Source organism: Orbicella franksi, chromosome 5, assembly GCF_964199315.1.
Source record: "Orbicella franksi chromosome 5, jaOrbFran1.1, whole genome shotgun sequence".
In the NCBI taxonomy this organism is placed as follows: domain Eukaryota; kingdom Metazoa; phylum Cnidaria; class Anthozoa; order Scleractinia; family Merulinidae; genus Orbicella; species Orbicella franksi.
In genome coordinates, this window is record NC_138149.1 from 3,566,278 (window position 1) to 3,578,470 (window position 12,193).

The 12,193-nt window shown below is 40.1% G+C and overlaps 1 protein-coding gene across 1 annotated transcript; it reads right to left on the bottom strand.

Moving 5' to 3' along the window:
• Positions 1-6,924: 6,924 nt before the first annotated feature.
• Positions 6,925-8,833, bottom strand: LOC145486982 (uncharacterized). Its single transcript, XM_081465688.1, has 4 exons — positions 8,617-8,833; positions 8,244-8,291; positions 8,119-8,163; positions 6,925-7,278 (listed from the first exon to the last, which is right to left on the bottom strand). The coding sequence occupies exons 1-4, from the start codon at positions 8,717-8,719 to the stop codon at positions 7,124-7,126; spliced, it is 351 nt and encodes a 116-aa protein (XP_081321814.1). The 5' UTR covers positions 8,720-8,833; the 3' UTR covers positions 6,925-7,123.
• Between the last annotated feature and the right edge of the window lie 3,360 nt (positions 8,834-12,193).

Consider the following 12,193-nt stretch of genomic DNA (forward strand, 5'->3'; position numbering starts at 1 on the left):
ATATGAAGACGTGTGAGGTCCAAGCGTCCCATTGTCAAATCAAGTTTAACGAACCTGTACTTTAACCAGGAACACCAGAAGAGCAGCATAACGCTAACCACTAACCTTTAACCTCTTCCAGCTGAAAACCTAGCTGTTATCTGACGAAAATTATACTGAAATCCAACTGTAAACACTTTCCTGCAGATGGCGTAGTGCGCGCGCAAACAAGCACGAGATACGCAAATGTTTGACTTACTGGGGAGGTAACAGGAAAAAATGTAACGGGCACCGTAAAAATTTTCTAAAAAGATGAATAACTTTAAAAAACGCGTGGCTACCCCTACATTTTATGTTATGAAATGGAAGTTGCAAGCCTATTCAACACATGATTAGTTTCTGGTTCTGAGCAAAAGGTATTTAGACTGTTTTTTAGCTGAACCAGAGGAGGGCTGTCAGAGACGCTAAGAGCGCTGTTGAAACAATTTAAAAACATACCAAAAACTGTTTTTTTTTGTAACCATTAACCATGCAGTTCTAAGATCTTTATAAATATGTTTGCTTTTCTGTATGTAAAGGCGAATTCCAGGAAAATCTCCTTGAAGAAATCTCCTTTTTTTCTTTTTCTCAAAAAATGCTGATGTCAGCATTTTTAATGAGATTCAAGGCTAATTATCTCGCAAAAATGCGTGGCTATCCCCTTTATCTTTGTGGATTCCAATAGCCCTTGTAAAGATCTACCTTTTCCGCGTGGTCCTAACCTGGCGCAAAAACCTTTGTATTTAGTGGGCACCGTCCTTAAGCGACCATTATCCATTTCCCCGAGGGTGGCCGTTTAATAGGGGTTGACCTGTATATCTAATTTACAAACTTAGAATGGATCAAGCATTTATAAATATACGAGGAAAGTGAAACAAACGATTAAGATTCGACTCTATACTTACGGACGGAGATTGTCGTGCTGTAAGAAGAATGCGCTTCAGTCAACCGAAACGCAAACTAATAAGTCGAGGACTCCCAGGTTTTTAGCATACGTAAAATGGACATTTCATTCAAAATAGCAGCCAAGTAGAAATGTGTTCATTTAACTGACACTATACTGAATCTCTTTTCAAGATCTTGTCGAAGGATTTTCCATGATTTACTAGTACGAAATATGCAGATTTGTGTAGCTTGTGTTCGTACACAGTAATTGACTTTGCATATACTACAGTCGGTAGACAATAACGAAGCGAAAAGTTACCCCACCTTCGAATATTGTTTGCCGACATCTCTGCTCATCCCTTATGTTAAAACTATTTTCAATCATTGATCTGGAGAAGTAGGCAGGAGTGGACTACGTCTACATCGCATTTCAACTTGTATTTCGAGGGAAATTAATGTTTTCATTGTCCCTACTGTGAACTCTGTGACATACGGTGAACGTGCCTTTTCTTTCTCCGCACCTATATTAAGGAACAGTCTACCGGATTCTGTTAAAAATAGAACATCTCTTTCGTCTTTTAAATCTGCCCTCAAAACATTCTTGTTTCGGAAATCCTACTTCTGATTTATTTTATTTTATGAGAAACTGTATTTTAATTAATTATTTCATTTATTTTATTTATTACTGTTATTAGAAATATTTTATAGGATTTAACTAATTTATTTTTTATAGTAATGTAAGCGCATTGAGTTTTTTTAAATGCGTTCAAAAAACTTTATTATTATTATTATTATTATTATTATTATTATTGAATCTAAAAATGTTTTGAAACTGAAATCTGCGGGTTCCGTAAAGTCAAATTGCCAACCTTCCGTGTTCATTGTCATCTTTATAACTCTTTTAGAGCTGTAAGTTAACTCTTCAGTCATTTTTTGTACCTTTATAACCCAAATGGACTGGCAAATTGTCGATCCCGGCCTAAATATAATATACAACGCGGCGATCTCGACTGGCGACCCGCACTTCGAAATGAAAAAAATAAATAGAGGATATTACACGGTGGCTCGAAGATATGAATTTTATGTTCTCGTGGCAAGAACAATATCTCACTCGTTCGCTTCGCTCACTCGTGAGATATTGTTCTTGCCACGAGAACATAAAATTCATATCTTCGAGCCAACGTGTAATGTTCTTTTTATTATATGGAGAAACCAATTCAACAAAAGCAAAAGGCGGGAATCGTGCCGTCATTGAACGATACGACACTCACAAAGGTGGCATACGGAAAATACGCCACTCGGGTCCCGGATGAAGTGGCGTATGGAATCTACGAGTGGTTTAGTTCCCAGTAAAACACTCTTCTCCATATGATAATATATACATCGCAGCCGTCGACCAAATCGTAGCTAGACTCCGAATTGTAATGCTAGGTGATACAGTTCTTTCACTGAAAAATCGTGTCCAGTTTTGATAAAATATGAATCACAAATAACCCAAAAATGTTTTGACTGACCTCGAAGTTCAGTCAAAAGTCTCTTGGGAGTTTTAGCCCGGTTCCCGAACTGACGTCATTAGTAGCCCTACCCAGATCCCACTTTGCGCGGTCGTGAACATAGCAATTACATGTTTAAACGCCTGTAGAAACGCAGGGAGTTTATCAATCGAGATAATTTTTTCGCTGAAGTAATCAGGGAAACTAGTAGATTTAATTAAAGGAAAAAAGATTTGGGGGAGTTAGTGGCAACTTAAACTTAAAACTACTGATATGTTCGATAGAAATCTTTTATCTGCTTTTCTAAAAACCCAAATTGATCATTCAAGCCCAGCTGTAGCCAGAACTTCGTCCTCCACAGACCGTAGAGAGCACTGAAAGCGCTTAAAACTTCTAACCTCAAGCGTAACGGAATCGAGTAAAACTTTGGCCATGGAAATTTAAAAAAAAAAAAAATCAAGCATTTAAACTGATATCGCGACCAAACTCTGGTCCTTTTCTTCTTTACAAATTTCTATGGATATGATGAATCTCAGAAAATATATATAAAGCTTATGTTTTCGCTAGTGTTCTGTGTTCTCTAGTTTTCACGTAGTGCTGCGTATCGGAAACCATGTGTTTACCGGTACGATCAAACGATAGAACAGTGGAACCCCGCCTTACGGCCACGGCGTTAATACGGCCACCTCATTATTACAACCACTTTATTCTGGTCCGAACAAAAGCTTAGTCAGTCATGTACTTATTTAAAGAACGCCTTTAATACGGCCACCCCGTTAATACGGCAAGAATTTTCGTGGCCCGCTGGAGACCGTTTCAACGGGATTCCACTGTATAGGTTTTTTTACCAATCAGAGCGCGCGTGGTATGTCAGTTATTTTATAGAATGCAGTTGCAGTGGAACCCCGTTAATACGGTCACCAGCGGGCCACAAAAATCTGGCCGTATTAACGGGGGTGGCCTCCTCCTCCTCCTCCTCCTCCTGCTACTGCTCCTGCTGCTGCTACTGCTCCTGCTGCTGCTACTGCTGCTGCTGCTACTACTGCTACTGCTACTGCTACTGCTACTGCTACTGCTACTGCTACTGCTACTGCTACTGCTACTGCTACTGCTACTGCTACTGCTACTGCTACTGCTACTGCTACTGCTGCTACTGCTACTGCTGCTACTGTTGCTACTGCTACTGCTGCTGCTGCTACTGCTACTACTACTACTACTACTAACTGTTTTTTATCCCTCATAATCGTAGAGCGGTCGGAAAAATTGTCGGATAATTGCCGGAAATAAAACTTGTTACGTCACTGTCGGTGAGCTCAAGAAATGGGGGAAATTTAAAACTGTTTTGGTTTCAAGTTTACAATGAACTTCAGAGGAAAACCACTCAAAATCCGAAGTTAACACTTTCAAGTTCACCCAGGACGCAAAACGAGAAATGGCTCAAAGAGAATGGCTTATAACAATGAAAAGAGAATGCTTTCCGCCCTTGAAGCATTCGCGCGTTTGTGCAGAACATTTTACCGAAGACAACTTCGAACAAAATCTTGTGGTCAGCAGTTTGTTGGGACCCTCCAGTTCACGCTTCGTCAACTTGTACTCAAGAAAGACACGGTACCGACGATTTTTAACTTCACTATGGAACGTTGCAAGCCGACAATTGGGCAAAAAAACGACGAAAAACAAGTGAATAATGCCCGCCGAACAGCGGGCGAACTCCTCCGCCATTTCCCAAGTAAGATAAGGCTTGTAAAAAGATCCAAAACCTTGCCCACGAATGACTCACTGACGCACAACCCCGCTCCCAGGGTCTCTCGCCCCCTGGAGCGAGCGAAGAGAGACCCTGGTTGGGTCTGGTCACGTGTCTCCCAGAATCTGGGAGATGACAATTAAATTATTGAAGGGATGGGCGGCCTAGTAGGAATTTTGTCTATACTTAGCCCACGGGAGTGCGGGATGTGTTGTCACCAAAGTAAACCAAGAACGATATGTTCTGCGGCAATGTCCGGCGGTAATATTCTGCAAACGCCGAGGAAAACTTATCCATCATCTAATAGCGGAAATCCAAGTCGCTGAAGGGTGTATGGTTCAGTGAAGGACGTTACATATTGTAAAAATCTCTTCAAGAAGGCGAATGGAGAATTACACACCGCGACCGAGGCTGTGTATGGAAGATCTTTGACTCAGCTTTACCCCAGAATGAAGTGTAGGTCTTGTGAACGGCGATTAAATAATTCTAGAGAATTCAGGGCCTTTTAATTGATCACTGAAAGCTAAGGTCACTTCGAAAGGAGCGTCAAAGGTTGAAAAGATCTATTGAAGTTTCACCGCGCAGTCGGCGCCCCGAACTTTGCAGAGCGCGAAAGATAATACAACGAACTCGTCGCGGTATGCATTTCGCCGTCGTTGCTGATAAACTGGATTTATCTTCGACCGAAAGGAGGCTAGAAGAAGAAAAAGACAAATATAATTTTTATTGTGTCGTTATTAACTTAGTGTACGTTACTCCAACGGTTCGTGACAACTGTGCACATAAATTACAATAGTTAGAGAGGAAGCCACGTCAGCCTTTCTCTCGACTCCGTATTAACGCTGATAGCTTCTTCCAAGATTTTATGTCGGGGTGGAAAGTTTAAAAGGATTTGCATGCAAGAATATAGGTAGGATGGCTTGCCATTTATCAACCGCAATAGGCATTTCAGCTTCAAGACATCAGTAGATGTAACGTTGGCAATTTTACTGTTTCTTCAGGCTCTTTTACACGTTACGCAAAATATCAAAAGTTATACAACGAACTGCCAGGGAACAAAAATGTCAGTTTACCATAACCTTAAACAGATTACTTGATCCTGTAGCGGTAGCTCCCTTCACAGAGAAAACATGGAAGATTTTGCTGAGATTTGAAGATCAGAGATCACAATTGACCTATCTTTCAACGGAAAAACCAGGCTGCGTCACTGAATAAATACAAGCAATTTACATCTTCTCAGAATATTCCATACCCTGTACTTCCCGGGGGTTACTACCTATAACGGTCTTTACGGGGAGGTTCCGCCGAGAGGGGTACCTTTTCCAGTCTTCAGGTTTATAAATCGGTAGGGATTTCACAAGTTGAGGTATATTAAAGGTGGGGGAATCTGTCATTTAGGTATACTGGGAAAAGGAACTGAATAAATGGTACTTGTTCTTTGGTTGGCATCCAGGGGCGGGGGGAGGACACTCTGTGACACCTATCACTTTTTGTGTATCCAGATCATCCAACGAAAAATGACGTCATCGTCCGGTAAAAAAGCGGGGTGAGAGGCAAAATCAATTTCAAATATGGCATAATCGTTGTCTCAGTAAGTTAAATGGCAATATTTCGCAATCAGCCGGATATTTTTCACCTTTTATCTAGCCACGATAAACAAAATTTTGTCTTCTTCTTCGTCATATCAGTTTGCTTGAAGCACAGCGCAATTATTAGCCAGCGAGCACGCTCACGTTGGAGCACATGCAAGCGCGCGCAGCGTAGCCGCGAGCCACTTTCTTGGCGCCTCTTCACAAGACTCCTTCCCACTGGATCGCTTTGCTCTCCGCCGCTCGCGCGCGTGACTCAAAGGCGAGCCTGCTCGCAGGCTAGGCAATTATTTATTCAAAAACATCTCTTTTCCCGACATTTTAGCTTGAAAAGTCGAAGTAAGGTGCCTGCAACATCTTTGCATCCTCAATGTATAATGAAACGAAACTGATGGTTTACAAATAGAGGAAAACCTTGAGTAATCGAAACGCCATTTTCTCGCTTTGTGGAACGAGCTGCGAAGCGCAGTTTAAACCAGATGTGACGTATTTTTCGTTAGATGATGCATATACGAAAATTTTAGGAGTCTTCTGGCCCACCCCTGCTTGGCATCTTATCTCTTGTGATAATGCTTGATGTTCTCCCGAACAGCAGACGATGATCTATCGTTCTGTTGTCCGCATTATTGCTCTCTAACTTCATTCCAAGAGTTCAGGAAGGGATACAGTGTTCTTAAGTAAGTACATGTATGTGAAAGGGATAACGAAAGAAGCACCTTTTCTGTCAAAGTGGTAGACTATAGGGTAAGGGGCTGCACCTTGGAGCGGAACTTAACAGTTCAAACCTTTGTAGAGCGCCTCACTGGGCTGTACTTCCATTCCCCTACCACCACCGCCTGACGGCTGACTGGCTTACATAGGAATATCCTGTCTTTATCGCTCTATTAAACACCGACAATGTAGGCAAGGAATCTGTCGATTCACAGAAGGAAAAAAAATAATGGCAAGTAACGAAGTCGGCAAATAAAGAAGTTATGAACAGAGGCTAGGCTAGCGCTTAAGTTCCTCGCCCAAAACCAACTAAGGTGACAATTTAAGTGATCTGACAGGTCTGCCAGTTATGCCCGGGATAAGCGTGATTAGATACCTCCAAAAAGCAACCCAGTCAAAGCTCTTCTGTAAGTGTGGAATGGATGAATAAAAGCTGAGCGTGAGGATTGTAATTTAGTGACTAAAACAAGATAACATCAGTAAATCAAAAATGAAAAATGCATTTATTGATTTCACACAACGCTATTAACCTTTGGTTTAATCTAGGACTACTGATTACTGATCACAGTAATTACACTGAAGACAAAACGGATCCAGTGACTACAGCTACGCAACGATTTTAAAGGTGTTTACACGTTGATTTTCCCAATGCCCTAGACGACCGTGGCCAAAAAACTCAGTGATTACTTGATGAAGCGACTGCATGTTGCACAGCACGTCTCATGAAATTTGTTGAAGTTGGACACTTGGTGAAAGTCATTTCTGGACCATGAACATTGAGTCACGTATTGGAAGCATCTGGCCAGGTGATCGACGCACAGGCCTCTTGGACTCAGTTCTGAGGAATACAAATATGCAAGACAAGATGACTTTGATGTAGGCTCCTGATATCTCTTACTTACTATTAATAAAATTGACCTTCCTATTTTTTTTTTTTTTTTTTTTTTTTTTTTTTTAGGTGGAGATTGTTTGCTGACTGGTTGAGATCAACCCTTCGATTCAACGCAGCCCCCTCCCCACCCCCTGTGCAGTATGGCATACTCAGTATGCCATGCGACTACACCCTACCGCCCACTTGTTGGTTTTGTTTTGTTTTCTCCTGGAAAAAAGGGAAAATTAAATGATAAAACAATTTGCCAGCTGCAACGAGACAACTGTTTTCGAAATGCTTACCTGCTGGTTACTCTGATTCTTAAATACGTGCATTTCTCACGAAAGCATAACAAAAGTAACTCATATTCCAGTCACTTCAGCCTTATGTTGCAAGAAAACAATTCCCATGAGAAAATATCTTTGTATACAAAAAGAAAAAAAAGGGGGGGTGAAAAATTCCTTGTGTTAATTTTTTTGCAATTCAGTCCCCTGCCCCCCTTTCACTTTAAAGTTCACGTGCTATACGGCAATCAAACAAACCAAAAACGGACATTTCACGCCAAGATTGCAAATAGACTAGCAATTGGTATTAAGCGGAACACAGACAATTATTGACGTTAAAGCTGCCAAACTTTGCGACACTATCTGAATTTCGATTCATCTGGAAATAATTTCCATTACTTGACACTGCTCTCGGATTTTTATACTTTATGCGTGACTCTGGCCTTCGTTGTTTATGTAAACAATGTTTAAGACTTAAAAAATGGGCCCTTACATAATCACTTTCAAATTTGTTATGTCTTACCATCCCGTAATCGTTCGCGCGACATGGCTGGTTCGTCGAAAAAATCTAAAGGAATAGGAATTAGAAAAGGGAATAAACACTAACGAAAAGAAACAAACAGACAGGCTTTAAATGTAATCACTTACCATTGCTGACTCGTTCCCGTGGTAGGTTCTCCAGCTCGTAGAACAAGTCTAAAAGAATAGAAAACATAAAAGTGAGTAAATGTACTGATTTAAAGAAAGAGCAGATAGACGGGAAGGCTTAGCAAGTCTGCACAGACAGCGAAATTGACATGTAAGCTAACCCTTTAAGATATGAGCTCTCCAATACGAATCAAGATAACGCATTCAGCCCGTGACTGGAATCGTCTTGATGAAATATCGAGGAACAGACGAAACAACAAGCTGGCTTTTGAAATCGGGTTCGATAAGTCTCTCTCTAGCGTCGCTTCTAGTATATAGGCCAATAGAGCGAAGGAGGAATCACCTTAAAATCATAAGTGAATTTTCAAGTTACCTCTCAACGCTTCGTCTCGGAATAGCCGTTTGTACAGTTCTGGGGCGGCCTGTACTTGAAACACCGCAAACACAGCAAAAAGCAACAAGATCACTTTATCCATACTGGAAAGTCTCGGAGGCAATCTGGTTGTGTAGATTAAAACCTTCTCACCAGCGGAGGGAACCGATGTTCTGGCTGAATGCCGTTTCCACAGCGTCTTATTGATGATTTACAACTTGCAATAGTGTGAGCTGATTGGCTGAGATAACATGCCGCTACCGGGTGCGTCTGGGAACCGACGCTCAAGTTATTGAAAGCATTACAGCAACAGAAGGAATTGCTAAATTTGATAGTCGTTAATTGCTGACCACGCGGGGCGTGGAGGAACAAAATAGCATTGAAAATTAAAGGCTTTTGTTTAGGATTTTTATTGATTACAGATCGTTCGAAACCAAAGGTCAACCACGTGCGAGCATAATGCTGCATGTTCAAATATACATGTTTGTATCGAAATCGAAATTATTTCACACCCTTTGGGACTTGTTTTATTTGGTTGCGAGAGTTTTCCTTTTTCCTGCGTCTGGCCTTTTAACCTTTCTTTTCAACATGTCATCGTAAATTCATCGTCAACAAACACTTTTAAGGAATCAATGACTCTGCTATTAAAGGTATTGACTCCTCCTCAAAAACGCCCTCTTCGAACGTGAAACTATTTCAAAATGCATTTCGTTTACATTAAACTCGAGCTACGCTCGTCGTGAAGGAATTCATAGACTGGTGGTTCGCCAGAGCTTTTCTTATTTAATAACCGCTGTGGCACGGAGAATACGAATTAACAACAAGTTATCTCAGTACTTATCAAACGTTGCGAGATTTAAACTGATTTAAACTGAGAACAATGCGTCGTAATTGTATATTTAGCATGAGTTTCTCAGTAGCAAGTCTTTAGAGTGCGAAGCTAGATATTTATATGACAATTGTATAGAACTTTTTTCTTACACTTTATCAAAGTTCGCTTTTTACAACCTTCAAAAGTACCCCTAACAATTTTATTATAGAAATTTAAGGTTTCAAAAGATCGTCACTGACAAACAGTACTATTAAAATCCCCAGGAGAGAATATTGGCTAGATTTTCGTGGATTTCTTCTTATGATTATCATTTTTCACTGGAGTAAACTTGCTTATCACGCTGAAACATAATTTTTTAGTTTTCGTCGAGGATAAAGTACACAAGGCCGCTTGATTCGAGTTCGTTTTCTCATGAAGCCAAGTTATATTAGTTTCCGGCATCATCTTGCTTTGCCGCTATAATAATAACAGCTTAAAGGATTTGCAGCTGAGGATATGGCCTAATTTTAGCGAAAGACGGCTTCTGCGGCTTTCAATGAAAGGCAACTTCACAAGTGGATGTCTTCAAGACTAATCTGAGTTTCTTAACTTCCTGATAATATCACAGCAGTTTTAGGCTGAATAATCAACTGAACCGTCCTGGCGGCTAACCACAGCCTTTCGCAGTTTACAGCCTTTCGCAGTTTACAGCTATTCGTGCAAAATTGAGAAAAAAAATAAGGTTTTATAGAGACTGATTTTGATCAGTGAAACAAGAAAAAAAAAAAAAAACGCCGTATAAAGTTTGCGAGAATCACTACAGCTCAGAAAACCACCGATCAAATGACTGTTTACCTACAACAGGTCAAGCGCCATTTCTAAATCTAGCACTAAGGCGCCTGTTTTCTTTGTAACCAACCTCAAATGTGACGCACTTGGATCCCAATGGCAACACAGCAAAAAAGGTTAAGTACCGGGGTTGTCTTCTAAATCTCTTTGATTAACACTCAACTTTTTGTTTAGATCAACTGGCACAAAAAAAACCCTCTTTTTTTCACGCCATTTAACTAGAGAGTAGATTCAGAATGCCTATTACAAGCTGAGGGAAAACGTTTTCGTTTTTGAAACGTCGAAAGACGTGCTAATAATCTCGCGTAGTTGTTGTCTTTGGTAATTCAATCTTTTGGCGTGTCAGGTCGAACAGTAAAGCTTAAGCAGGGTATTTGTTACTAGTGGATAATGGCTTTCTTGGCAGCTGTTTACTTTTTTCTTGTACTTGTAAGCTACACTCTACGAAGGAAGGAAACCTTTTAGGGAATTTTAGTGAGATATTGTGGAAATTTCGGAAAACATTTCGCGCCATACTTGTATGCGTTTGTTCAGCTTTCATCCTTCAAATTCCTGCACATTATTTCGTTTCTTGTTACATTTACCCTTTTAATAGGTGTAGACGTCATTTGTACAAAACTGTCCTTTGAAAATCAATGATGGTTGCGGGGAATCGTTTATCCAATGAATCTGGTATCCAAGAATTGCCCCTTGTTTCCGCTAGAAATTAAGACTAGCCGAAATTTAGCAAATGAAATTCTGAAGCTTTTCTACGACTGGGGCGATTTTAGTTCCAATTTAGGTTATTACACGGATACGTTACTCTGTTGTGCACTTTCAAAAAGAGAGGAGTTTGTTTAAAGGCTAAAGCAAAAGATGCATAAGAACCCGTTGTGCTAATAACAGCAAATGTACTCTTTGGTACAATCCGTTCAGAATTCGCCGGCAAAGTATCCGCTTGAGACAGTGATGAAAGTTTGTATTCACTGAAACCAAAGCAATTGGTCTAAAATAGCTTTTGTCTGTTTATCTAAAAAAATGAGTATAGATTTCAGACTTTATTTATTCAATTTAATTACTTCCGAATGCCGCCAACCAAGAGGCATTCCTGTCAGGGTCTGCCTAATGTGCGAGCCAGCGAGCCATACGAGTCATGCGAGTCAGGGTGCGAGCCATGCGAGCCACGGTTTAAACATGAAAAAAACATTAAATAAACAGGGATACTACATACCAAAACATCTGATAAGAAATATATAAATAACGCTGTATTTTAATATATACATGATACGAGTTACACTTACAGCCACATGAAGCGACGGTTTTAATTTCTTAGATGATTCTAAAACGTCAATATATTTAAGTGCGTGACTGTATTTATTTTGTGTTATTTATTTATTTAGTTAGTTTTTTTAAGATCTTGAATATTATTTGTTGAAAGGAGTGCAAATTTCGAAGAAAACCACCATCGAACGTACGTGTTGGTAGTAAAACGATTTATCCCATTGGCATGATCAAGGTTCAGATAACATCAATACTGTATAGATTACATAACACTATCGAAGTCACGCCTTCTCTGTAGTCTTTAGAACGTAGTGGAGCTTTGTTGTTCTTTGTGTTCTTGTTATTGTTGCTGCAGCTCACAGCTTGTTCACAATTTCCCTACAATTTTAAAAATTACAGATTTCTTTAAACCTTCTATTATTCGAAACAATCTTTTGGTCCCATTAGCAAAGACTAGCAGTAAGCAGTCGAAACGTCGCGATCTACATCTAAAGTGACTACATCGTGTGACAAACGATAATACATTTTATTATACTAATTTTTTATTTTATTTATTTTTTATTTTTCATTTTCCATGGCTCGCATGACTCGCATGGCTCGCACCCTGGCTCGCATGACTCGCATGACTCGCATGACTCGCATGGCTCGCACTGTGAC

Bases quoted from the DNA above. Each gene is read 5' to 3' on its own strand.
- LOC145486982 (XM_081465688.1), bottom strand. From the start codon at position 8,719: ATGGATAAAGTGATCTTGTTGCTTTTTGCTGTGTTTGCGGTGTTTCAA. The intron at 8,292-8,616 runs GTAACTTGAAAA...CTATTCTTTTAG, and splicing joins CCGAGACGAAGCGTTGAGAG to ACTTGTTCTACGAGCTGGAG. The intron at 8,164-8,243 runs GTAAGTGATTAC...CTATTCCTTTAG, and splicing joins ACGGGAACGAGTCAGCAATG to ATTTTTTCGACGAACCAGCC.